General features: G+C 53.7%; 1 protein-coding gene across 1 annotated transcript in view; it reads left to right on the top strand.

Annotated features, from left to right (window-relative positions):
* NOTCH3 (notch receptor 3) overlaps nucleotides 1–20,451 on the top strand; it is a 35,692-nt gene extending 15,241 nt beyond the window's left edge. Inside the window, exons 18-33 of the mRNA XM_043586877.1 lie at nucleotides 38–239; nucleotides 385–538; nucleotides 971–1,155; nucleotides 1,727–1,859; nucleotides 1,948–2,205; nucleotides 2,288–2,406; nucleotides 2,749–3,314; nucleotides 4,973–5,305; nucleotides 7,282–7,436; nucleotides 7,526–7,748; nucleotides 8,759–8,843; nucleotides 11,251–11,413; nucleotides 13,032–13,336; nucleotides 13,612–13,759; nucleotides 17,195–17,292; nucleotides 18,342–20,451. Coding sequence (XP_043442812.1) covers nucleotides 38–239; nucleotides 385–538; nucleotides 971–1,155; nucleotides 1,727–1,859; nucleotides 1,948–2,205; nucleotides 2,288–2,406; nucleotides 2,749–3,314; nucleotides 4,973–5,305; nucleotides 7,282–7,436; nucleotides 7,526–7,748; nucleotides 8,759–8,843; nucleotides 11,251–11,413; nucleotides 13,032–13,336; nucleotides 13,612–13,759; nucleotides 17,195–17,292; nucleotides 18,342–19,394 — 4,180 coding nt within the window. The 3' untranslated portion in view covers nucleotides 19,395–20,451. The remainder of the gene's footprint in view (nucleotides 1–37; nucleotides 240–384; nucleotides 539–970; nucleotides 1,156–1,726; nucleotides 1,860–1,947; nucleotides 2,206–2,287; nucleotides 2,407–2,748; nucleotides 3,315–4,972; nucleotides 5,306–7,281; nucleotides 7,437–7,525; nucleotides 7,749–8,758; nucleotides 8,844–11,250; nucleotides 11,414–13,031; nucleotides 13,337–13,611; nucleotides 13,760–17,194; nucleotides 17,293–18,341) is intronic.
* Nucleotides 20,452–27,292: the final 6,841 nt, after the last annotated feature.

The following is a 27,292-nucleotide window of genomic DNA, read 5'->3' as shown; positions in this document are numbered from 1 at the left end:
GGAGCCTGACCCAGCCTGCGCTTCCCTCCCCCTCCAGCTCCTGCTTCCACGGCGGGACCTGTGTGGACGGCGTGAACTCGTTCAGCTGCCAGTGCCGCCCGGGCTACACGGGCGCACACTGCCAACACGAGGCCGACCCCTGCGTCTCTCGGCCCTGCCTGCACGGGGGCGTCTGCACGGCCGCCCGCCCTGGCTTCCGCTGCACCTGTCCGGAGGGCTTCACTGGCGCTCAGTGCCAGGTGGGCGTGGCCACCGGGGACCCGGGGGAGGAATCTGGAGGGGCTGTTCTGGGGTAGGGGTCTGCCGGGACCCTGGAGAAGCTGGGGTTGCGGCTTCCGGGGGGTCGTGGCTGAGAGGCTGAGACTCTGAGAGCTTCCCCTCCAGACGCTGGTAGACTGGTGCAGCCACGCGCCCTGTCAGAACGGGGGTCGCTGTGCCCGGAGCGGGGCCTCCTTCTACTGCCTTTGCCCTCCGGGTTGGAGCGGCCGCGTCTGTGACATCCGGAGTGTGCCCTGCAGGGAGGCCGCAGCCCAGATCGGTGAGGGGGAGCACAGAGGTGGGGTGTGGGGCTCGGGAGGGTGTGCGTGCATATACTTCTTGCTAATGTGAGCCGAACACGGGTATGACAGGGCGTGTGGGCAGCATGGGGTGTGTGGCTGAGCGTTTGTGGATGCGCGACCGTGTGCCAGCTGGCCAGGGCCAGGATGGTGTAGATGCCTCTGTCACCACGAGGTAGCTGGGATGACGTCCGAGATGCTGTGTGTGACTGAGCCGGTGTGGGCAGTTGGGGGGGTGGGTGTGTGTTTGTGTGTCCGTGACTGAGACGGTGCCGGTCTGGGCAGATGTGTGACGACACGATGGAATGTGTGTGAGACCCCGGGGACCGAGGCCAGCAGGGGTGTTTGGTGATGCCGTGAGTGATGCAGGCAGGGAGGTGCACACGTGTGCCTGACACCTCTCCTCTGTGCAGGGGTGCGGCTGGAAGAGCTGTGTCAGACTGGTGGGCAGTGCGTGGACAAGGACAATTCCCACTATTGCGTGTGTCCAGAAGGCCGCACGGGCAGCCACTGTGAGCAGGAGGTGGACCCCTGCTTGGCCCAGCCCTGCCAGCATGGGGGCACCTGCCGCGGCTACATGGGGGGTTATGTGTGCGAGGTAAGGGGCCCCCAGAGTCGAGGAGAGGGGAGCTAGTCGTGCTGGGTGTGTCTGCACACACTTGTGTGTGTCTGTGACCTGGTGTGGGTGTGGCTCTCTCTAGGCAGGTCTGGCTTTTTGCTTTTCTGTCTCTGGGTGTCATCTCGTGGGGCTGTTTCTCGGTTGATCTGAGGGACTTTCTGCCCACGGGCTGTCTTTGTCTTCGATTGTGTCCTGGATGTGCCCCGTATCCCTCTGTGTGCCCTGTCTTTTTGGGTGTGAACACATGTGCTGGTGTCTCTGGGCCCATGTGTCTGGGTGTATGTGGGTGTTTCTCCTGGGTGTCTGTCCTATGCATTTGTGTGGGTGTGTCCCTCTCATTGGGTGTGCCTGCAGCCCTCCGTGTGGGGGTGTCCTCCGTGTCTGAATGTGTTGCCTTGTACTGTGTGCCTGTTTTCTGTTTCCTGCACACCGGACATGCCTCCGTGTGTTGGACACTGTATGTCCTTTTGCACTGCCATCTCCGTGTCTTCCTGGGGATTATCTGTGTCCCCCCGGGCTCAGTGCTGGTCCCCGTCTCACATCGCTGCAGTGTCCAGCTGGCTACACCGGAGACGACTGTGAGGATGATGTGGACGAGTGCGCCTCCCAGCCCTGCCAGAACGGGGGCTTCTGCATTGACCTCGTGGCACGCTATCTCTGCTCCTGCCCCCCGGGAACGCTGGGTACGCCGGGGCCGGGGTTGGGGGACAGGATGGGAGGCTGGCTCTCCATCCCTTCCCGACGGCTCCCTCATCTTTCCCTCCCCCCAAGGTGTGCTCTGTGAGATTAATGAGGACGACTGTGGCCCAGGCCCACCCCTGGACCAGGGCCCCCGGTGCCTGCACAATGGTACCTGTGTGGACCTCGTGGGTGGCTTCCGCTGCACCTGCCCCCCTGGGTACACTGGCCTGCGCTGTGAGGCGGACATCAATGAGTGTCACCCGGGTGCCTGCCACGATGCACACACCCGGGACTGTCTGCAGGACCCAGGTGGGGGCTTCCGCTGCCTTTGTCGTGCGGGCTTCACAGGTAAGCGTGGGAGAGGTGGCTGCCCTGGGATCCGGCCCCTGTTCCTACACTGTGGGTGACCCACCACATCCTGCTTGTCCAGGTCCCCGCTGTCAGACCGTCCTGTCTCCCTGTGAGTCCCAGCCATGCCAGCATGGAGGCCAGTGCCGTCCCAGCCCAGGACCTGGGGGTGTGCTGACATTTACCTGCCGCTGCGTTCCGGTAGGTCCCATCAGTGCCCCTGGGAGAGGAGTGGGAGCGTGGCCACGTTGCAGGACGTGGCTTTAGGGGAGAAGAAGTGGAAGGGAAAGGGGTTCCTGAGAAATACTGAAAATACCTGGAGACTGTGTGTGCGTGTTTTGGGGATGGCGCCCCAGGCCTCCTGGGGAAGGCGGGGCTTATCTCTGCAAGGTGGGGCCTCCAATGGGCGGGGGTGGGGAGAGGTGTGGAGGGACCTGGGGAGATTGGAGCCTCAACCTTCTCAAGCCCTGACCCCCCATCCTTCTCTCTCTCTCTTCTCCACCCTTCCAAATCCCTCCATCCCCTCCCTTTCCCCTACCCCAGCCGTTCTGGGGCCCGCGTTGCGAGCGGGTGGCGCGCTCCTGCCGGGAGCTGCAGTGCCCGGCGGGCGTCCCGTGCCAGCAGACGGTCCGTGGGCCGCGCTGCGCCTGCCCCCCGGGACTGTCGGGGCCCGCCTGCCGGGGCTCGCGGGGGTCGCCGCCGGGGGCCGCCAACGCCAGCTGCCTGGCCTCCCCCTGCCTCCACGGCGGCTCCTGCGGCCCCGCGCCCCTCGCACCTTTCTTCCGCTGCGCGTGCGCGCCAGGCTGGGACGGACCGCGCTGCGAGGTGCCCGCGGCGGCGCCCGAGGCCCCCGAGGAGCCGCTGTGCCCGAGCGCCGCCTGCGAGGCCAAGAGCGGGGACAAGCGCTGCGACCGCGAGTGCAACAGCCCGGGCTGCGGCTGGGACGGCGGCGACTGCTCGCTGAGCGTGGGCGACCCCTGGCGGCAGTGCGCGGCGCTGCAGTGCTGGCGCCTCTTCAACAACAGCCGCTGCGACCCCGCCTGCAGCTCGCCCGCCTGCCTCTATGACAACTTCGACTGCCGCGCGGGCGGCCGGGAGCGCGCCTGCAAGTGAGCCCCTCCCGTCTGCCACCCGTTCGATCGTTCGCCTCAGTCCGTGTCTTCTCTGTCCCTGAGCCACACCTGCCCATCCACGGGTCCCGCTTCTCTGTCCATTCATTTCCCCACCGTCAGTCCGTGTTTAGACTGAGGGACTGTTCATACGTTTGCCCCCTCTGTTTCTTGGTGTATTCTGTCTGCCCAGCCAAGTGCTGTTTGTCTGTCTGTGCATCTCATCTACCCAGCCACGTGCCACTGTGGTCTGTCCCTCTGTCCACACGTGCCATGACCTGTTTGTCCATCTGTGTGTCTGTGTGCCCTTTCTTTCTGCCTTTGCACTCCATTGGTCTCTCCCTGCGTCCTTGTTGTCCATCTTTGGACTTCGTTTTGTCCGTCCATGAATTCCTTTCATCCCTCCGTACACCCAAGTGTCTGTCTACGTCTCTTCTGGTCCATCCGTGGACCGCACCTGTCCACCCATCTGTCTATTCTTATGCCAGTCTGTGTGCCTCATCTGTCTGTGCCTCTCCATCCACGCTCATCCCTGTATCTCTTCTGTCTGTCCTTCTGTCCATCCACTCACCATTTTTGCCTCTCTGTATGCCCATTCATCTGTCCATGCCCCTACTGCCTATCCCAGCCCATCCTCTGCCCCTCTCTGTCTATTCATGAACTCTGTCTTTCTGTCTCATTCCATCTGTCCATCCCTGTGCTCTGCCTCTTTTTTTTAAGTTTATTTATTTTGAGAGAGAGAGAGGGTGCTCGTGAGTGGGGGAGGGGCAGAGAGAGAGAGAGAGAGAGAGAGAGAGAGAGAGAGAATTGCAAGCAGGCTCTGCACTGTCGGTGCAGAGCCCGATGTGGGGCTTGAACTCAGGAACCGGATCATGACCTGAGCTGCAATCAAGAGTCAGACCCTTAACCGGCTGAGCCACCCAGGTGCCCCCAACTCGACTTCTTTTGTCCCTCTGTTTGCCTAGAACCTTTCTCTCACTTTTATCTCCCTGGCCTCATTGTCCCCCACTCCCCTCCTCACTCACCCTGGCCTCTGCCATCTCTCAGGTACCCCAGGCTTGGTCCTACCTCAGGGTCTTTGCACTGACCGGCTGTTCTCTCCGCCGGGAATACTCTTCCTTGAGGAAGCCACATGGCTCCTCCCTCATCTCCTTGAAGCTTTCGCTCAACCAGTCGCCCCTTCTCAGGGAGCTCCTCCCTGGCCACCCCACACATCCCCCGCTTCATTTTTCTCCTTAGCGTTTAGTTCCAAAAAGGGCCGTGTGTGTGTGTGTGTTTTACATTTAGCTTTCACTCGTGTACAGTTGGAAGACTGTGTTTTCTGCTCTTTCCATCTCATTTAATGTCTGTCTCTGCCCGCTGGAATGCCTGCTCTCCAGGGGCAAGGGTTTGTGTCCGAGCCACATCCTGGGTGCCTACAGCCATATCCAGCACCCCGCAGGCCTCTGTCAATAGTTATTTATTTATCAACAGTTCGTGAAGGAATGGCTGGATTTGCAGAAAGCCTGGCATGTGCCGGATACATTCTAGTTTTCCCTCTCTCGGCCTCCTCTCGCTGTCCGACCCCCACTCCCGCCCCCCCGCCTCCCGTGTCCGGAGTCCGGGCTCCCTCTGGTGTGTGGTTGGATGACCCCTGACCCCCTCCTCCCCTCCCCCAGCCCCGTGTACGAGAAGTACTGTGCGGACCACTTTGCGGACGGCCGCTGCGACCAGGGCTGCAACACGGAGGAGTGCGGCTGGGACGGGCTGGACTGCGCGGGCGAGGTGCCCGCCCTGCTGGCCCGCGGCGTGCTGGTGCTCACCGTGCTGCTCCCGCCCGAGGAGCTGCTGCGCTCCAGCGCCGACTTCCTGCAGCGGCTGAGCGGCATCCTGCGCACGTCGCTGCGCTTCCGCCTGGACGAACACGGTCAGGCCATGGTCTTCCCGTACCACCGGCCCGGCCCTGGCGCCGAATCCCGGAACCGGCGGGAGCTGGCCCCGGAGGTGATCGGGTGAGTGGCCCCCACGCTTGAGGGAGCCCGCCGCAGGTGCAGACCTAGGGGCGAAGGAGCCGTGTTGATCAGGTCTCGTGTGTTTCACTTCCCTTAACGTGCGTGTTTCACTTCCCTTAACGTGTTCGAGAGTCGTCTTGGGAGAGTGTCCAGCGCGTCTCAACTTCAGCCTGTTGACATTTGGGACTGGATCATCCCTTCTGTCCTTTCTTCCTTTTTTTAACGTTTATTCATTTTTGAGAGACAGAGCACGAGTGGGGGAGGGGCAGAGAGAGAGGAGGAGACGCAAGCTGAAGCAGGTTCCAGGCTCTGAGCTGTCAGCACAGAGCCCAACGCAGGGCTTGAGCCCCGAACCCTGAGGTCTTGACCTGAGCTGAAGTCGGATGCTTAACCAACTGAGCCACCCACGGGCTCCGGGGCTGTGTCACGCTTTGCTGTGGGGGGGTTGTCTGGCGCACTGTAGGATGCTTAGCAGCAGCATGCTTGGTCTCCACCCACCACATGCAGGTAGCATCCCCTCCCGCCACAAGATGCGACAACCCAAAACACCTCCGGCTACTGGCAAGGGTCCTTGGGGAGCAGAGTGGTTAAGGGCATTCGTACTTTTAGTTTTTTACAAATGGAAATCAGAGAACTTTCCTGATGGTGGCCTGGTAGAGCGGTCAGAAGGGAGGTGTGGCCTCTGAGCTGGGATGGGGCCCCTGACAGAGGAGGGCTGGATTCTAGAGATGGAGGGCAGGGGCTCTGACCGGGTAGGGCTGGAGTAGGGACATGATGTGCTAGTCCCTGGGTGCATTGATGGGGTTACTGGAGGGGTCTCGTCAAGAAAAAGGACACAGGGTGATAAACAGGGGTCACTTTCAGGCTTGCAGAATCTGAGGAGTCTGGGGGTGTCGTGGAGGCCCCCCAGGAGACAGCCAGAGGCTGAAGACGTGGACAAGAAAGACAAAAGGGTGTTGGAGCCCTGGGAGGGACTCAGAGGAGTGGGGACAGAAGAATGATCTGGGAATAGTGAGATAAAGACTGGTTGAGGGAAATCAGCTCAGGAAGAAGGGGAGTTGGGGCACCTGGGTGGCTCAGTCGGTTAAGCTTCTGACTTTGGCTCGGGTCATGATCTCACAGCTCGTGAGTTCGAGCCCTGAGTCCCTGTGCTGACAGCTCAGAGCCTGGATCCTGCTTCAGATTCTGTGTCTCCCCCTTTCTCTGCCCCTCTCCCACTTGCGCTTTCTCTCTCTCTCTCTCTCTCTCTCTCTCTCAAAAAAAAAAAAAAAACATTAGAGAAAATACATGGAAAATGTTTAAAAAAACAAAGGAGAAGGAGCAGCCAGGGAGATAGGAGGAGAACCAGGCCATGTGGCACTAAGGATCTCAAGGCAAGATGGAGTTTGGAGGGCTGGGTTCCTGGAAGCAGAGCCTGAGGCAGGGATTCAGATATATGTGCCATTCGGAAGGGGCACTCTCAGGAGAGAGGGAAAGAGAGAAGCAGGATGTGTCAGGGAGCAAACGAGGCAGAAGGAGTCTCAGTCCGGCCTCAGGGAGCTCTAGAGCATGACCGGCGCTTCAGAGTCCTTGTGACAGGAGGGCACCTTTGTACCCCCCAAATCAGCCAGTCACCGGCTGAGGGCTGCCCTAAGGGGTGTCCCCTCCCACGTGAAGAGGTCCCCACTTTGCTGAGGGTCATCTGTTAGAAGTCAGCGCTCACAGTAGTTGGGAAACGGACGCACCGGCCCGGTAAAGGAGACTGGCATCCACTGGAGATCTTGATGTGAAAACAGTGCCCAGTGCGCACTGGATTCGTGGCTGGGGGGACACTGGTGGCCACAGCAAGACTGGTTTGGGGTGGGGGCGTGGTGAGGGGGGCCTTGCCAACGTGGTGCGTGGAGACGGCTCTTCTGAGTCCAGGGCATGGGGCTCCGTGCCTGGCCGGCAGCAGGTTGAGCCCCCCCTCCCCCCATCCTTCCCTTGGGTCCCCGAAGCTCTGTGGTGATGCTGGAGATTGACAACCGGCTGTGCCTGCAGTCACCGGAGAATGACCACTGCTTCCCCGACGCCCAGAGTGCGGCCGACTACCTGGGAGCCTTGTCGGCGGTGGAACGCCTTGACTTCCCGTACCCGCTGCGGGCCGTGCGAGGTGAGGCCTGGCCTGGTGGCAGGGTGGGGGGGTGGGGGGAGGTGGGGCGGCCGGCCCGGGGCTGAAGCCCTCTGCTTCCCACCCCGCAGGGGAGCCGCTGGAGCTGCCGGAGCCGAGCATGCCGCTGCTTCCGCTGCTGGCCGCCAGCGCCGTCTTCCTGCTGGCCATCCTCGTGCTGGGCGTCATGGTGGCCCGGCGCAAGCGTGAGCACAGCACCCTCTGGTTCCCCGAGGGCTTCGCGCTCCACAAGGATGTGGCTGCCGGCCACAAGGGCCGCCGGGAGCCCGTGGGCCAAGACGCGCTGGGCATGAAGTAAGGACCCCGCCCACTCCCGGTGGCTGACTGGGGGTGGGGCTTGGGAGCCCTTGAGCCCACTTTGACCCGACTGACCTCTCATCCCCACCAGACCCTAGCTTCAGACTCCAGCCCAGGCCCCAGTACGCGTCCCCTTGACCACTGACCGACTCCGTGATCCCGGGGGGGGGGGGGCACCCCTGACTTGTGACCCCCTGACCCCCATGTCCTGTATCTCCGCTCCCCTGACTCGAATCCTGCTCTGACCGCCCCCGACCCTGCCTTGATCCTGGCCTCTCCAATTTCACCAAGATACTCAAGATTTTGTTCCCACGTGACTGCTGGCTTCATGATCCTTATCTGCACCCCGACCCCTCACGGAGCCCTGACCCTATCGTCTATGACCGCCCCCCCCCAAATACCACCTCTGGCTCTAACCCACCCTGACCTTTGACCCCACCTCTGACCCTCTGTCCACCCCCAACTCAGTGTTCATTCTCCATGATCCTCAATCCTGGCCTTGGCCCTGGGCCTCGCCTCCAACTCCTTTATCTGTCCCTCAAGACCCCCCAACCCTGCCCTGCCCTAACCCCAGAATGTACCCCTCTCCTGCGACCCCATGACTTCCTGACTCTTCAGTACAACCTACGTAATCCTGGCTGCATCCTTACCTGTGGGGAGGATAACTACATCCTCATGACTCCTGATGTCATCCTGTGTATTCTCTGCTGTATGCCTGTGACCCTCAGCTATCCCACAGCCCACTGTTCTGACCCCTGACCCCGTTCCTGGCCCTTCCCCGATTCCACCTTAAGACCCTGGCTGCCACCAATCATAACCCCTGACTATCCCCCTCAGTGACCTTAACTTCGTCCTGCAGCCTCTCTTTGGACTCTGTATCTTGGACCCCAGAACCCAACCCCAGCTGGCCTCTGGGGGCTTGTCTCTGACCCCACCCCAAATCCTCCTTCCAGGTTGCACGTCTCAGTTGTCTCTTCTCCCCTTCCCCCTTCCCATTGTGCCCACAGGAACATGGCCAAGAGCGAGAGTCTGATGGGGCAGGTGGCCACAGACTGGATGGACACTGAGTGCCCAGAAGCGAAGCGACTGAAGGTGGTGTCCTTTCTCTGACCCCTGCCCTCGGAGTTCTGGGTGGAGGGCCCCTGATGGTCAGTGGGAGAGTCGCGGGAAGTCTCCGCTCTCCCTGGCTCTGGGGAACAGTCATGGTGGCCGCCCCATCCTGCCCCTCTCTAACCAGGGCCCTACTCCCAGGTCCGTGTGGGGTCTTCTGGAGCGGAGCCCCTGACCTAGACAGCAACTCTGCTTTCTCCCTGTGGGTTCCCACTTTGTCCAGGGTGCCCAGCCTGAAAGTGCTCCGAGCTGGTTTTAAACACCCTTTCCTGTACTGGGGCCACACCCGTGGGCTCTGTCTTGGTCAGCTTACACAGCCGTTACAAAATACCACAGACTGGGGCTCTTAAATGACAGATACTTTTTTCTCACAGTTCTGCAAGCTGGAAGTCAGGGAACAAGGTGCTGGCAGGGTTGGGTCGTGGTGAGGGCTCTCTTCCAGGCTTGTAGACAGCCGCCTTCTCTGTGTCCTCATGTGGTGTTCTTCTGTGTGCATGGAGGGAGAGAGCTCTGGGGTTTCTTCCTCTTCTTACAAGGATCTCAGTCCTGTTAGTTTAGGGCCCCACCCTTATGACCTTGTTTAGCCTTGATTATCTCCTTAAAGGTCTTCTGTCCAAATACTCTTGTTTGCTGGAGGTGAGGGCTTCAACATATGATTTTGGGGGGACAACAGTTCAGTCTGTAACACGTTCCTGCCAACATTCCCTTATACTTGCTAGATGTCTTGAACACACGCAAGCATCCTGTTTTGTCTTTCGAAGGACCCTGTAAAGCAGCTGTTGATATACATCTCAATTCTCAGCCGCCTCTTCCTGGCTAGATTTTAATGTTTGTGAAGTGGAGACATCTGTTACAATTGACAGCTGGAAGAAATCTGTTCACCTCAGGCTTTTCTTTTTCTTTCTTATCCCAAAGTGGGTATTAAGTAGATAGCAGAATAGGTTTTTTTTTTTTTTTTTTTTTTTTTTTGAGAGAGAGAGAGAGACACACACACAGTGCAAGTGTGGGGAGAGGCAGAGGGAGACACAGAATCTAAAGCAGGCTCCAGTCTCTGAGCTGTCAGCACAGAGCCCGACGCAGAACTCGAACTCACAAGCCATGAGATCATGACCTGAGCCAAAGTCGGATGCTTAACCGACTGAGCCACCCAAGTGTCCCATGCAATAAGTTTTTGATGGCATTTTGTCATTGCAGAATGACAGCATTATCCTGATTTTGCTAATGAGAAGCTCAGAGCTCTAACGTGATCTGCCAGGTGATGGACAGCTAATCAGAAAGGGTCAGGGAGGCTGGGACAGCTGTCCATCACCTGGCTCTCCCCTTTCGTGAAATTCAACTCTCCGCCTGGGTCCTTAAGCTCAGGTCTGGCTTGATCAGGCTGTGTTTGGTGCTTGAGGGCTCCTAAATGTCCTGGCAGGCTAGTTAAGAATATTCTGTCCTGAAGGGCACCTGGGTGGCTCAGCCGGTTAAGGGTCCAAGTCTTGATTTCATCCAGGTCATGATCTTGAGGTCCTGAGATTGAGCCCCACACTGGGCTCAGTCCAGAGTGTGGAAACTGCTTGGATTCTCCCTCCCCCACTTATGCTCTCTCCCTCTCTCTCTCTCTCTTTCAAAATAAATATACTGAAGAAGAAAAAAAATTAAAAAATACAAAAAAAAAAAAAAAAAAAAAGAACATTCTGTCCTATTTCCGTAACATCACTATGCCTTTTGGACTCTGAGTCTGAAATTTATCAAGCTCCTGCTAGGGGCCCAGGTGCTATGCTTGTGAAGGTAAACTGATACATTTGTGTCTATTTTGTCCTGATACCTCATGTTCATGTTCACAGTGCTGGGTGGGAGTCCCACGTGGTATCCAGGGCCTCTCTTTGCTTCTCTCTTTCTCTCCCACCCATTCAGCCTTTTCTCAGACTAAAATTGATCCTTGAAGGACCAGCCCCCCACCCCTGCATTTCTTCTGCTAGTGATTTGTAGTTTCCAGAATGCAAATTTTGCATTTCTTCTATTAAATTTAATTCTAAATGTTTTACTCTTCCTGATGCTGTTGTCATGGGATTGTTCTCTCAATTTCGTTTTCAGCGTGTTCGCGTCTAGGGTATAGACAGGTGTCTACTGACAGGGGCTGTGCTCGGTGTCTTTTCCTTGATCACCCACCTTGGATTCCCAGCCCTCCCCACTTCCTACCCAGATTAAAATCCCACGTCTTCCTTTTATGGGTTCTCTGAGCTCCGGTATGTCAATTTCCTGTTTCCATATGTAGAAAAGAAGCAGGCTATTCGTGGTTTCTTGGGGCCGTGTGTGCATCTCCACGAGAGAAAGCTGTGAGGATGCCCAGACTGTCCCTCTATCTCTCGGCTCTTTGTGAGAGCCTGGGTCCTTGTGCCTCCAGGTAGAGGACCCTGGTGTGGGGGCCGAGGATGCTGTGGATTGTCGCCAGTGGACTCAACACCACCTGGTTGCAGCTGACATCCGTGTGGCACCAGCCATGGCCTTGACGCCCCCACAGGGTGATGTGGATGCTGATGGCGTGGATGTCAATGTGCGTGGCCCAGGTCAGTGGTGATGCCTTCCCCCTCCAAGGATCCCCTTACCAGTCCTACCTGGGAAAAGTTGCATCTGGGTCTGTGTCCTGGGGAGAGTTGGGTCTGTCTGGGGGTGTGTGTTAATCAGGACTCTTGGTTGTAAGTCATAATAGCCCAACTCAAACTAGTTTAAGTAAAACGAGAGATTTACTGGCTCTTGTAACCGAAAGCATCATGGATATTTGGGTCCAGGACTCCAGCCCGAGGAGGCTTTCTCCGGGGGGCATGATAGCCACAGGCCTGACCAACCTTGTAAAACCTTTATTACCAGGGCACCTGGGTAGCTCAGTCAATTAAGCATCTGACTCTTGGTTTCAGCTCAGGTTCTGATCTCACAGTTCGTGGGTTCAAGGCCCACACCAGACTCTGTGGTGACAGCATGGAGCCTGCTTGGGAATCTCTCTCTCTTTCCTCTCTCCTCTCTTTCTGCCTCTTCTGACCACTCACCCACGCTCACTCTCTCTCAAAATAAATAAATAAACATTAAAAAGAAAAAAAATAAAACCTTCATTACCAGTTACCCTAGCAAAAGTCCCAGGATGAGTTCTGATTGGATGGACTAGAGTCACCTGCCCATCCCTCAACTAATCAGTGTGACTCGGGGGCTGGAATATGCAGATTGACTGCAGGTCTGGGCCTAATGCCTCTCCTTGAGCCAGGGATTGGGTTTAGCTCTACTCGGGGCTTGAGGATGGAAAATGGGGTGCTTATGGCTGGCTCCCTAAGGGAAACGAGCAAATGCTCATGCAGAGTGTAGCAGCTCACATTATTTGGATTCTCTCGGATCCGTCTTTCCTGCATTTCGGGGTATTCCTCCTCCAGCTCGTTTTGCTTTTATTCCAAATGACCTGCACTGATGGCTCTTTTTTGAAATTCCTCAGGCCACCAGGGCCTGAAGTGCCCGGGATTTTATGTCTCTGGGGTGGTTCTTGTTTTTTATTTTTTTATTTTTTAAAGTTTATTTATTTATTTTTGAGAGTCAGAGAAAGAGAGAGACAGAGAATCCCAAGCAGGCTCCGCGCTCGGTCAGCACAGAGCCTGATGCGGGGCTCGAACTCATGAACCGTGAGATCATGACCTGAGCCGAAATCAAGAGTTGGACGCTTAACCAACTGACCCACCAGGCGCCCCCTGGGGTGGTTCTTCACTAGCGGGTGGGGGAGCGTGAAAGACACAGCTCTTTTGCCTCAAGCGGGATTACACCTCTGCGGTACCTGAGTCCCCCTTCAGGATCGGGCTGAAGTAACCCCCTGAGAATTTGCCTGACGTTGAATGCTTGCTTCTTCCTCCCTCCCTTGTCCTGTATCTGCCTTGGGAGCCCTTCTGTGACAAGTCACCTGCCTGTGCATCCTTATCCTGCCCTGGCTTCTCGGGTACCTGGCACAGATGCCATGCGTGTCTGTGTGTGCGTGCATGCACACGCATGTGCATGTGTACACACGTGCACACGTGGGTGCAGATGGGAGGTCTCGTCGCTCCCTCTTGTGACCCTTGTGTGCCGCTTCCTGCTATTGCAATGCCCTCAGTCGCGTTCGCTGGCAAGGCCCCCTGTGCCCACCTCCCCGTGACACATTCCCGGCCTTTGCAGACGGATTCACCCCACTGATGCTGGCCTCTTTCTGTGGCGGGGCTCTGGAGCCAATGCCCACCGAGGAGGATGAGGCAGAAGATGCGTCAGCCAGCATCATCTCAGACCTGATCTGCCAGGGAGCCCAGCTTGGGGCACGGACTGACCGCACGGGCGAGACAGCCCTGCACCTCGCTGCCCGCTATGCCCGGGCCGATGCGGCCAAGCGGCTGCTGGATGCCGGGGCAGACACCAATGCCCAGGACCATTCAGGCCGCACTCCTTTGCACACTGCTGTCACTGCTGATGCCCAAGGCGTCTTCCAGGTAAGGTGGACCTGCCCCTTTGGACTTCGGAGCTGGCAGCCGACATGAGGCATCAGCCAGGCCTGGGTTTGAGCCCTGGTCCTACGAGACAGAGCTTGCTTTTCTCATTTGTTAAATGGGGGTCTGTGGGAGTATGGGGCCTGGCGGGTACCTGCTTCCTGGACTTCACGGAGTCTATAGGGGACGTGGGGGTTGGGGAGCTCAGGAGACTTGGAGATGTACCTGGTCCTTCTGTTCCTGCTGTGACCCTCCCTTCTGCACACCTTCCCTTCTAGATTCTCATCCGGAACCGCTCCACAGACCTGGATGCCCGCATGGCGGATGGTTCAACGGCGCTAATCCTCGCAGCCCGCCTGGCGGTGGAGGGCATGGTGGAAGAACTCATTGCCAGCCACGCTGATGTCAATGCTGTGGATGAGCTTGGTACGCTGTGGGGAGTAATGTTTATTTTTTGTTTATTTTTGAGAGAGAGACAGAGTGTGAGTGGGGGGAGGGGCAGAGAGAGGGAGACAGAACCCGAAGCAGGCTCCGGGCTCCAAGCTGTCCGCACAGAGCCCGACGTGGGGCTTGAACTCACGAACCGTGAGATCACGACCTGAGCCGAAGTCGGACGCTTAACCGACTGAGCCACCTAGGCGTCCCATGTGTAACAGAGTTTTGATGTGGACTTACACTGACATGTTTTGTGTGTGTGTGTGTGTGTGTGTGTGTGTGTGTGTGTGGCATTTGCTAGCCCATATGACACCTCCGTGACTTAGAAAAAGGTGGCCTTCCCGAAGACACTTCATTTCTGTTTGCTTTAGCAGAAGAACTTACTATGCTGCCCTCTGCTGGACAGCTGGTATAGTACATTTGCAAATTGGCCAAATCCATCCATACGTGATGGCAAATACCTCTGTGAGGGTGGCTTGCTTGCACAGATCCCGACCTTTCTGGAGCAGGTGTTCTCAACCTCTGCACCATTTACACTTAGGGTTGGATGATTCTTTGTGCTGGGGGCTGTCCTTGCAATGTAGGATATTAAACAGCGTCCCTGGCCTTGACCCACTAGATGCCAGCAGCACCCTACTCCCCAGCTGCGACAACCAAAACTGTCTCCAGACATTGGCAAATGCCCCTGGGTCGGGGGATCACCTCTGTTTGAGAACTGTGGCTCTGGAGAACCACTGTCCAGTAGGACTTTCTGTATTGATGGAAATCATTCTTGGTCTGTGATGAGCAATGTGGTGGCCCCTGGCCACATGTGGTGGCTTTTGAGCACTTGAAATGTGGCTAGGGCAAATGAAGAGCTAAATGTTTTGTTTCATTTAATCTTTTAACCTTTGTTTTGCCTGCTTTAACAAGCTTTATTTATTTTTAAAAATGTTTTTATTTATTTTGAGACAGAGAGAGACAGAGTGCAAGGAAGGGAGGGGCAGAGAGAGGGGGAGACACAGAATCCGAAGGAGGCTCCAGGTTCCGAGCTGTTAGCACAGAGCCCGACGCGGGGCTCGAACTCACAGAGTATGAGATCATGACCTGAGCTGAAGTCGGATGCTTAACCGACTGAGCCACCCAGGCGCCCCTAAAAAGCTTTATTTATTTATTTATTTATTTATTTATTTATTTATTTAAAGTTTAAATTTTTTTTTTACATTTATTTATTTTTTAAGAAACAGAGTGAGACAAAGCGTGAGTGGGGGAGGGGCAGAGAGAGAAGGAGACACAGAATCTGAAGCAGGCTCCAGGCTCTGAGCAAGCGGTCAGCACAGAGCCTGATGTGGGGCTCAAACCCACGAACTGTGAGATCATGACCTGAGCTGAAGTCGGACGCTCAACCGACTGAGCCACCCAGGCGCCCCTAAAAAGCTTTATTTAGATGTAATTCACATACAATACAATTCAGCCATTTAAAGTATGAAATCCAGTGGCTTTTAGTATAATCACATAGTTGTGCAACTATCATCATAGTAAATTTTATTTATTTATTTATTTATTTATTTTTAATGTTCATTTATTTATTTTTTTATTTATTTTATTTTATTTATTTAAGAAAATTTTTTTTTAACGTTTTATTTATTTTTGAGACAGAGAGAGACAGAGCATGAAGGGGGAGGGGCAGAGAGAGAGGGAGACACAGAATCGGAAACAGGCTCCAGGCTCTGAGCCATCAGCCCAGAGCCCGACACGGGGCTCGAACTCACGGACCGCGAGATCGTGACCTGAGCTGAAGTCGGACGCTTAACCGACTGAGCCACCCAGGCGCCCCTCATCATAGTAAATTTTAGAACATTTTCAGCACCTGGAAGAGAAGCCCTCACCATTAGCTGACACCCTCCAATCTCCTTACCTTCCCAGCCGTAGGCAACCACTTAAACACATACTTTCTGTATGGATTTTCCTACTCTGAATGTTTCCTAACATTCATTGGCTACTGCTCCTATGAACAATCATGTACCGGTTTTTGTGTAGACATATGTTTTCATTTTTCTTGGGTACACAACTAGGAGCGAAATTGCTGAGTCATATGGTAACTCTATGTTGAATCTTGTGAGGAGCGGCCAGACTTTTCCACAGTGCCTGCCCTGTGTCACATTCCTGCCGGCCGTGCATGAGGGTTCCAGTTTCTTCACGTGCTCGCAGATAGTTGTTATTAACTGTCTTTTGTTACAGCCTTCCTAGTGGGTGTGAATTGGTATCTCGTTGTGGTCTTGATTTTTATTTCCCTGGTGGCTAATGATGTTGAGCGTATTTCCATGTGCTTATTGGCCATGTGTATATCTGCTTTGGAAAAATGTCTATTTTGATGCTTTGCCCATTTTTTAAAAAGTTAACTTATTATTTGAAAGAGAGAGAGAGAGAGAGAGAGCATGTGCACGAGTGGGGGAGGGGCAGAGAAAGAGGGAGAGAGAGAGAGAATCCCAAACAGGCTTCATTCTCAGCATGGAGGTTACCCCAGGGCTTGATTCCACAATGGTGAGATTTTGACCTGAGCCAAAATCAAGAGTCAGATGCCCAAATGACTAAGCCGCCTGGGCGTCCCTGCCTGTTTTTAAATTGGGTTTTTGTTTTTTTATTCTTGAGTTAGAAGACTTCTTTATATATTTTTGGTATAAGTCTCTTATCAGATACGTGGTTTATAAAGATTTGTCCCATTTTGTAGGTTTTCTTTTCACCTTCTTGATGGTGTCCTTAGAAGCACAGACATTTTAATTTTGATGAGATCCAATTTATCTATTTCTGTTGTTACTGTTTTTTTTTTTTTTTTTTTTTTTTGGTGTCCTAGCTAAGAATCCTTTGCCTAAATCAAGGTCATGAAGTTTTACTCCTCTGTTTTCCTCTAAATGTTTTATAGTTTGAGCTCTTACATGTAGATATTTGTTTCACTTGAGTTGATTTTTGTATTTGGTGTGAGGTAGGGATCCAGCCCCGTTCTTTTGCACGTGGAGATCCAGTTGTCCCAGCACCATTTGTTGAGAAGGCTAGCCTTTCCCTGTTGAGTGGTCTTGGCAGCTGTGTTGTTTAATTTTAATCAGTGTAAATCTAAAGAGCAGGGTGTGCTTGGTGGCTACTGCATGGGACAGGCACAGCACTAGCTACAACCGAGTGAGGACCACATAGTACCCCCGCCTGTGTATGGAGAGTCATGCACTGTAGGTGTGCACATACACGCACAGTGTCTCTCTTGGACAGAGAGCGTCATCCCACAGGTCGGCACATATAGGGACCCAAACACATGATCAGGTACTCATGGGAGGTCCCCCCACCCGCCTGCCTGCCAGGCCATATTCTAGACACTTTCTGTCCCCCGGCCGTGGGACCCTAGCAAATGAGCTTAGTCCTAACCCTAACTTCTCCCCCCACCCCCCCCCCCCACAGGGAAATCAGCCTTACACTGGGCAGCAGCCGTCAACAATGTGGAGGCCACGTTGGCCCTGCTCAAAAATGGAGCCAACAAGGACATGCAGGATAGCAAGGTGAGCCCCAGCCCTTGACCCACCAGGCAGTCAGCCCTAAATATGACAAAGAGCAGGGTGGCATGGGTTAGTGGGGGCATTCATCTTGCCTGTAGCCAAGTTAGGATTTGGACCTAACAGCCTCTAACAGTGGATTAGAGGAGAAAGCGTGTGGCAGTTGCTGTGTGACCTTGGGCAAATTGCTAAACATCCCTGAAACCTCAGTGTCCTCATCTGTGAAGTGGGGAGGCAACAGTACCCACCTCATTGTTGTCTCCTGAGGATTCACTGAAATAACGCATTTGCAAAATGCTTAGTAGATCCTCAATAAAAGGTAACTGTTACAATCATTGTTTTAAAAGTCTTGCAGGGTGAAATTACTCTCCTCATTTTATAAATGGGAAGAGTGAGGCTCAGAGGGGCACAGGGATGGATTCTGTCCTTATCTGACATTTTGATATTTTATACATTACAGATTTTTTGGCCAACAAGTATAATTTAAGAAAGGGTTGCATTAAAATATCATTTAGTTTGATGATTGGCTTTAAAAAAAAAATTTTTTTAACATTCATTTATTATTGAAAGACAGAGTCAGAGTGTGAGCAGGGGAGGGGCAGAGAGAGAGGGAGACAGAATCCGAAGCAGGCTCCAGGCTCTGAGCTGTCAGCACAGAGCCCGACGTGGTGCTTGAACTCCACAAACCGTGAGATCATGACCTGAGCTGAAGTCGGACGCTCAACCGACTGAGCCACCCAGGCGCCCCCGATGATTGGTTTTTGACGCCCCCTTAAGTTTTGTGCCTAAGGGGAGTGCCTCACTTTCCTCACCCTAGTCCTGGCCCTGGGGCATGACGCTTAGTAGGCACTGGACGGATGCGCTTTAAAGGAAAGAACTTGCCTAGTTTCCCCTCAGCAGAGCGGGGATCCCATCGAAGCTCTGCTGGGCTGGAGAGTGTGGCTTCTTAGCTGGTTTCCACCAGAGGCTAGAAGGCCGCCAGACCTTGGCCAGGAGTTAATCCGGGCTCTTGGGATGCTGATCTGTCGTGGGTTCTGTGCCTCACTCCCGCTCAGGAGGAAACTCCACTGTTTCTGGCCGCCCGGGAGGGCAGCTATGAGGCTGCCAAGCTGCTGCTGGACCACTTCGCCAACCGTGAGATCACAGACCACCTGGACAGGCTGCCTCGGGACGTGGCCCAGGAGCGGCTGCACCAGGACATCGTGCGCCTGCTGGACCAGCCCAGTGGGCCCCGGAGCCCTCCCGGCCCGCATGGCCTGGGGCCCCTCCTCTGCCCACCGGGGGCCTTCCTCCCGGGCCTCAAGGTGGCACAGTCTGGGGGCAAGAAGAGCCGGAGGCCACCAGGGAAGGCGGGGCTGGGGCCGCAGGGCGCCCGGGGGCGGGGCAAGAAGCTGACGCTGGCCTGCCCCGGTCCCCTGGCCGAGAGCTCGGTCACGCTGTCGCCCGTGGACTCGCTGGACTCCCCGCGGCCCTTCGGTGGGCCCCCCGCGTCCCCTGGCGGCTTCTCCCTCGAGGGGCCCTACGCGGCTGCCACCGCCACGGCTGTGTCCCTGGCGCAGCTCGGTGGCGCGGGCCGGGCCGGTCTAGGGCGCCAGCCCCCTGGGGGCTGCGTGCTCAGCTTGGGTCTGCTGAACCCCGTGGCCGTTCCCCTTGACTGGGCCCGGCTGCCGCCACCTGCCCCGCCGGGCCCCTCGTTCCTGCTGCCGCTGGCGCCGGGACCCCAGCTGCTGAACCCCGGGACCCCCGTGTCGCCCCAGGAGCGGCCCCCACCGTACCTGGCGGCCCCGGGACACGGCGAGGAGTACCCGGCAGCTGGCACCCACAGCAGCCCCCCCAAGGCCCGCTTCCTGAGGGTCCCCAGCGAGCACCCTTACCTGACCCCCTCCCCCGAGTCCCCCGAGCACTGGGCCAGCCCCTCGCCTCCCTCCCTCTCGGACTGGTCAGACTCCACGCCCAGCCCAGCCACTGCCACCGGGCCCAAGGCCACAGCCGCTGGGGCGCTGCCTGCCCAGCCGCTCCCCCTTTCTGTCCCAGGCCCGCTAGCTCAGGCCCAGACCCAGCTGGGGCCCCAGCCCGAAGTCACCCCCAAGAGGCAGGTGTTGGCCTGAGAGCTCTCCAGTTCCTGGGTCTTGGGGGGCTGAACAGACATCCTGTCCTGATTCTCTCTCTTCCCCCCGCTTCCTTTGTAGACCTTTCCCTTCTCTTTTCTCTCCACCAGCCTCCTCGCACCGGTCCGACTCCCCCTCGAAGTGTGGCTGAGATAGGTCCGCAGCCTCGGCTTTCAGTCCTGCTTTATTTATAGGGGGTGCGGGCTGACTCCCCCCCACCCCCTGGGTCTTGAGATGAGCCTGGGGCCTCCTCCTGCACCCCCCCATCCCCATGCTTCCGTCCCTCCCCCCTCTCCTGCCTCCTCTGGTCTCTCTCCTTACACTCCGACACGAGTGAATTATTATTATTTTTTTTTACATTTTGTATAGAAACAAATTCATTTAAACAAACTTATTATTATTATTATTTTTTACAAAATATATATATGGAGACGCTCCCTGCCCCTGCAAACCCCCCAGTGCCCCCGTGGGGCTGAGTCTGTGGGCCCATTCGGCCAAGCTGGACCCTGTGTACCGAGTACACAGGCATGACCGGGATCCTGTGTACCGAGTACACAACCCTGGTGTGTACCAAGTAGGCACCCTTGGGCGCACCCTCCGGGGCGGGGGGCGGGTGAGACTTGGGAGCCTGTTTCCTCCCCCATGTCCCTCACTTCACTGCATTCCAGATGGAACTTGTTCTATAGCTTTGCTGGGGGGAGGGCTCTTCTGGCCCAGAGAGCCCGCCCCAGGTCCCCCCAACCCTAGAGCCGGGGCCATCTCTCTTGGGGAGCTGGGTGGGGGTGGCTGGTGAGAACGTGAGGACCAGGGGAGATGTGTGCATGTCACTTTGCCTCCCTCTAAATACGGGACTGCAGGAAGGGAATGAGCTGCCTGGTGGCACCCCTCCCCTGGTACTCCCCCCCCCCCCCCGCCCAGCCCCGGGGGCAAAATAGAAGTATTTTTAGGCTATTTTTGTAATGTGGCTTCTGGTCACTATCCCTGTGTAGCTAAATTCCCTTGCATTGTACAGCCCCCAGTCCCCTCACCACCTAATAAAGGAATAGTTAACACTCAAGTGTCCTTGGTCTGTGTCTCGAGAAGGTGGGGGGTGGGGGGTAGTGGTGGGCCTTCTATATCTCTGGGGCCGACTTGAGTTCCCATCATGGGTTGAACCCCATGCAGCTTGCCAGCCCACTCCTGCTTCCTCTCTTGGCAGATGACTGATGATTAGTTCAGAGGTGGTCACCTGACTTCAGGTGAGCCAATCAGATTCCCTTTCCCCAGAAGTTCCTTAATACAGATGCTGAGAAAGAGGTCAGTTGTTGGGGCTTCTAAGGCCATGGGCAGATGGAGAACTATGGGTGGCTAGTTTTATTGGGGGGGTGGTGGTGGGGGGAGTGCTTGGGTGGCTCCAGAGACTTGGAGGCAGTATCTGAGTTCCAGTTGGAGCGTCCATTCTAGTTAATTGAGCGTGCATTCCATTGGCACCAACAGGTATTTAATAATTGCCTCCTAAGTACCCGATGCTGCTTCTGCATGAATCTCACCTCTACCTTGTGCTCCCTTGGGTTCTGGAGACAATGCTGCACGTGTGTAATCAGTACTCCTTTGCACGTACCAGTGTAGATGGATTTCTCTGTCTTGCAACCAGTTGTGCCCCTAAACAAGGTTGTGTTTGCACTGGGACCCTCCGGGAAAGGAGGATGGGAGAATGTTCACTGATTCCTCCTGTCATTTTGTCATCGGCAGGTCCCTTCCCTTGCCTCCACGCTGACCTCGGTTCTTGAGTTTTGCCAAGAAAGAATTCAGAGCTAAACTCTCAAGTAAGTGAGAGTTGAATGGCAGTTAAAGAGACCTACGGATGGCAACTACACCAGGGGTCAGGGTTGTCTTGTTTTTTATACTTGCATGGGTTATAGGTCATAGCTAGGGGAGTCTCTAATTGCCTCCAACCATCTAAGGGGCTCCTCCTGCCGGTTGGGAGGGGGGCATTGGGGGCCCTATATGGTCCTTGTGGAACCCTCACGGCAGCCTTCCCACAGCAGGGGTGTCAAAACCGCGATGTAAATGTATGAAGTTATGAAGCTATGGAGGGCAACAGTTATAGGGAAGAACGCCCCCCCCCCAGCCCCTCCCCTTGACTCTCTCCGCTGTTTGGAATTTGATTTCCTCTCTTTTTATCAGAAAGGATCTGTTCCCTGCTCATATCTAGCTAACTGCCTACTCTACCAATTTGGAGTGCTCTTGGTTGCCAGTGACACAAAAAACCTACTCAATAGGCTTAAACAGAAAAGGAATTTATTAGCTCATATAACTAAGAAGGACCAGCTTCAGGAAGATCAGATCTAGCAACTCAAATGAGGTAGGTGAACAAGTTCTGAGTTTCTCTTTATCTCTACAGCTTTTTCTCTGGGTATCAGTTTCACCCTCGGGCTCCACATAGTACCCTTACTATGTAGCATCGCCCTCCTTCTGTGTTAGCAAAGTAGGTGCAAAGATCACAGACCATATTGCACTTTCCAGAGAATTGAGAAGCTTCTAGTTTCGAGGTGGATTTTGTAGTGACCTCAACCGGGTCAGGCATCCATCTTCTAACTCGGGGTTTCTCAACATCGGCAGTATTGGCATCTGGGACCCGATCGTTCTTTGCTCTGGGGGCCGCCCTGGGCATTGTCGAATGTTTAACAGCACCTCGGGCCTCCACCCACTAGATGCCAGCAGCAGCCTCTCCTCCATTGTGACAACCGGAAATGCTTCCAGACATGCCAGTTGTTCCCTGGGAGTGGGGGGGATTGCCTTTGAGCACCGCTGCATGAACGAGTCACTAGGGCAATGGGGCATGGAATGTGCGGATTCCTTAAAGCAATCATTCTCTGCTCTGGAACTGGACGTGGCGTATGTTCAGGGACGACCAGGTTTGCAGATGCAGGCATTCTGTGGAAGCAACCAAGTGTTCATGCCACCTCTCTTCCTTTGGCTAAATCTTTGGAGATGGAATGATCTCTTTCATTGTTGTCTCAAGTTTATTTTCTGCACGTTCATCTAGCCTCTGCATGCTTGCTGAGTGCTTACTGTATGCCAAAGCCTGGACTAGTTGTTGGGGGTAGAATGATGACTTATATGGCCTGCTCTCTGCTCTTCTGGAATTTTGAGCTAGTTAGAGGATGTATAGTGGGTGTCCACTATGTCCCTGTGGATGTTGACAGAGGTTGACAGAGTCTGGGAACCCCTAAAACTCTCTACCCGTGGCTTTCTTTTGCATGGGGCAGGAATAGCCCTCAAGAACGAGGGGTGGTCGGGAGCTAATGGATAAACACCCTCGCCTCCTTTCTATTCTGTGGGAGAAATTCAGAGGTGTGTTTGCGCAGCCTCAGAGGATGCCCTTTGGGATTGATCCCCATTGCCCATGGCAGCAACTAACTCTTCCTCACTGAGACTCTCTGGGGTGTTCCTTTTTGAAATGTTCCGACTGGATGTTTCTGGGATAATTTTTCAAACAAATCCTTTGCACTTGAATCCTTGGCCCAAGAGAAGTCCATCTTAGCTGTGTACATGAGTTGACTCTTGGGGCGGAGAAGCCAAAATGTCTGTTGGAGTGCAAGCCATTTTGGGGATCCTTTTTTTCTGAGTGCTACTCGAGGGAAGAAAAAGTCATTCTCCCAACCCACACTGCCTACTTTATCATGCAACCCTGACTTTATGTAAACAGGGCATTGGAGACGCTTGTCTCACAAAGGGGAGCTACTTTCATATCTGGTGGACCCAACTTTCTGTAAGTACATGGGAGTCTTCTCTCGGGGTGTCAGGTGGGAGAACAGGAAGTCTGCAGCAGTGGTTAAGGAAAATGAGCTAGCGGGGTTCGAAGATCCATGTGCATGTGACTTTACTGGTACCCACAAGATTCAGAGACACTTGGATTCATTCTCCTAGTTGACTTCTTGACTGAAAGGACAGTGATAGAATAGCTGTGTGTCTGCTCTTTGCCCCTCTGTTCTACCCTCACCCTTCTCTCCATTCTGTTCTGTGCTTGGGAGGGTGACTCAGGTAGAAGGAACCATCGGGCTCCTTTATCCTCTGGCTGCCACTTGGATTTGGCCAATGGGGTGGAAGATTAGGGAATAGAATGTATTTATTTCCTTGGTTCCACACCTGCAGGATAGCTGTGGTGCTCTCCATCTAGCTGCCCTCTGTGAGTTTGGGTAATTATTCCCTCTCCTTCCCCTTGGCCCTTCTGGCCTAAGGGTGGTAAAGTCTCTCTACCATTGCAAGCCCAAGGTACAGCAGCATGCCTTTCCTATATCCTGCTCACTCTATTGTTTATCTATCATCTATCTGTCTATCTATCTATCATCTATCTACTATCTATCTATTATCTATCTATCTATCTATCTATCTATCATCTATTATCTATCTATCTATCATCTATCTATCATCTATCTATTATCTATCTATCTATCTATCTACTATCTACCTATTATCTATCTATCATCTATTTTCTATCATCTATCTATCATCTATCTATCTATCTATCTATCATCTATCTTGAGAGAGAGAGAGAGCAGGGGAGGGGCAGAGAGAGAATCCCAAGCAGGCTCTGTGCTGTCAGCACAGAGCCCAATGTGGGGCTCGATCTCATGAACCGTGAGATGACCTGAGCCGAAGTTGGATACTTAACTGACTGAACCACCCAGGCGCCCCTATCTATCTATGTAGCTATCATCTATCTATCATGTGTCCATTCATTCATTTTTGTTCAGCTTTATGAGGCATAACATATAGTAAGGCTAATCGATTTTAAGTGTAAAGCGTGACGAGTTTGGACAAGTGCATACCGTCATCAAACCGCTACTGTAATCGTGTTTCCTCACACTCCTGTGTGCTAATCCCCTTCCACACCTCTGGCCCTAGCAGTCACGGACCTGCTGTCACTACAGTTTTGCCTTTCTAGAGTTTCCTACAAATGGGGTCATGCAGCACGTTGCCTTTTGAATCTGGCTTTCAAAACTCAACATACTGCTTTTGAGATTCATCCATATCATTAGATGTGTCGATCATTATGTGTGTTCCTTTTTATTGCTGACAACAGTATGCGTGATGCGTGTGACCGATATATTACAATTTTTCAGCTTAGGGACATTTCGGTAATTTTCGGTTTTAGGTGTCATGAATACACTTGCCGTGAACGTTCATTATATGGATGTGTGTGCATTTCTCTGCGGCATTTTTCTCAGGAGTGAGATGGCCAGGTTTCACGGTGTTTGTCAACTTTTTAAGACACTGTCAAGCTGTTTTCGCAAGCGGCTGTACGTGTTGTGTTCCCACCGACAAAGTATGACCTATGCAGATGTCCGCGTCTTTGTTAACGCTTGGAATTGTCACACTCTTTGGTGTCAGCTATTCCGGTGATACGGTGGTATTTCATTGTGCTTTTCATGGCGTGTAATGTGCAAATGAGTGCATTTCTTCATGTGCTCATTGAAGATTCATCATGTTTTTAAAATGTGTTCAATGTTTATTCATTTATTTGAATTTTATTTTTAAAAATTTTTTAATTTTTTTCTTAATTAAAACAATTTAAAAAAAAAATATGAAATGTATCGTCAAGTTGGTTTCCATACAACACCCAGTGCTCATCCCAACAGGTGCCCTCCTCTATGCCCGTCACCCACTTTCCCCTCCCTCCCACCCCCTATGCTTATTTATTTTTGAGAGCGACAGAGAGCGAGTGGGGGAGGGGCAGAGAGAGAGGGAGACAGAATCCGAAGCAGGTTCCAGGCTCCGGGCTGTCAGCACAGAGCCCGATGCGGGGCTTGAACTCATGAACTGTGAGATCATGACCCGAGCCGAAGTCGGACGCTCAACCAACAGAGCCACCCAGGCGCCCCAAGATTCATCATCTTCAGTGAAGTGTGTGTTCAAGTCTTTTCCCACTTAAAATTTTTTTTTTTATTTTTAAAAATAACATACTGTAGGGACACCTGGGTGGCTCAGTTGGTTGAGCATCCGACTTCGGCTCAGGTCATGATTTCATGGTTGACGAGTTTGAGCCCTGCGTCGGTCTCTTTGTCGTCTGCACCGAGCCTGCTTCTGAGCCTCTCTGTCCCTCTCTCTCTCTCTGTGCCTCCCCAGCTCGCGTGCTTTCTCTCTCAAAAATAAATAGACATTAAAAAAATTAATAAAACAGGGACACCTGGGTGGCTCAGTTGGTTAAGCGACCAACTTCAGCTCAGGTCATGATCTCACTCGTGGGTGTGAGCCCCGCATCGGGCTCTGGGCTGACAGCTCAGACCCTGGAACCTGCTTGGGATTCTGTGTCTCCCTCTCTCTCTGCCCCTCCCCCACTCATGCTCTGTCTCTCGCTGTCTCAAAGGTGAATAAATGTTAAAAAATGTTTTTTAAGAAAACAACAAAATATGGAAACAGCCTAAATGTCAGTCAATAGATGAATGGATAAAGATGTGTGTGTATGTATATATACATTGTATATATAATATACATTATTTATAATGTATATGTATCCATATACACACACACACACAATGGGATGCTCTTCAGCCACAAGAAAGAAAGCCCCCTGTGACAACTTGGATGAACCATTATGCCAAGTGACATACTCAGACAGAGAAAGACAGATACTGAACGATATCACTCATATGTGGACTCCAAAGAGACACAGAGAATAGAGTAGGGGCCACCAGGGGTAGGAGGGTGGGGGGAATGGGGAGATGTTGGCCAAAGGGTGCATACTTCCAGTGATAAGATTAACAGGTTCTGGGGAGCTAATGCACAGCATGTGATTATAGCTAACAATATACTGTATCATATACTTGAACAGACACTACGAGAGTAGTTAGCATGATCTCACCAAAAAAAAAAAAAAAAAAAAAAAAAAAAAAAAAAAAAAAGAAATGGTGGGGCGCCTGGGTGGCCCCGTCAGGTAAGCGGCGACTTTGGCCCAGGTCATGATCTTGTGGTTCGTGGTTCCAGCCCGGCATGGGCATCGGGCTCTCCACTCAGTGCAGAGCCTGCTTCGGACCTCCTGTCTCCCTCTCTCTGCCCCTCCCCTGCTACCGGCCTGTGCTCCCTCTCCCTCCCTCAAAAATAAATGAACATGAAAAAATGGTAATTACATGATGGGATGGAGGTGTTGGCTAACACTTTGGTGGTAATCATTTTGCGATATGTAAGTGTATCAAATCAGCAAGTTGTACACCGTAAACATACACAACGTTATATGTCAGATCTCAGTAAAGCTGGGGGAAAATGAAAAAGACAAATTTCTCAGCTAGGGAGACAGAAGAGGGTCTAGGACTGAACTCAGGGTGTTCTAATTTTAGGAGCTGTGTGGGAGAGGAAGAGTCTGAGAAAGGGTGGCTCACAGAGGTAGAGAAAAAGCAGATGCCATGGAAAGCAAGAGAGGCGGCCATGGCAAGGAGGGACTTCCTCATTTGGGTCTGAAGCTTCTAGAAGGTGGAGTAGGATGGGGACAGTTCCAGGGAGCTCAGAGGCTAGGGGAAGACACACAAGGACACAGGCAGTGTGAAGAGGAAACCCAGGCTGTGTGGGAGTACGGATGCAGCAGGTGACTAGCTTGGAGTGATCAGGGAGGGCTTCCTAGAGGAGGTGATGGAGAGCTGTGTCTTTCAGGAGGAGTAGGAGTTTGCCTGGAGTCTAGGAGGAGGGGAAAAGAAATTCCTGAGAGAATAGCCTGGGGAGGGGCAAAATAATGGGAAACTGCCTGGAAATCTCGGAGGAAGGGTCAGCAAGTCGGAACGGCTGTGTCTGTACCTCACTTCCTTATTATTAATTGAATAAATGCACGTGCATCTGTGTGCATGAACGGTGGGTGGATTGGGAACTAGAGAAGGTAGCAGGGGTCAGATCACAAGGGTCTTGAACGTGAACATGGGGAATTT

Source organism: Prionailurus bengalensis, chromosome A2 (genome assembly GCF_016509475.1).
Source record: "Prionailurus bengalensis isolate Pbe53 chromosome A2, Fcat_Pben_1.1_paternal_pri, whole genome shotgun sequence".
In the NCBI taxonomy this organism is placed as follows: Eukaryota; Metazoa; Chordata; class Mammalia; order Carnivora; family Felidae; genus Prionailurus; species Prionailurus bengalensis.
This window is presented reverse-complemented; position numbering and strand designations above follow the sequence as displayed.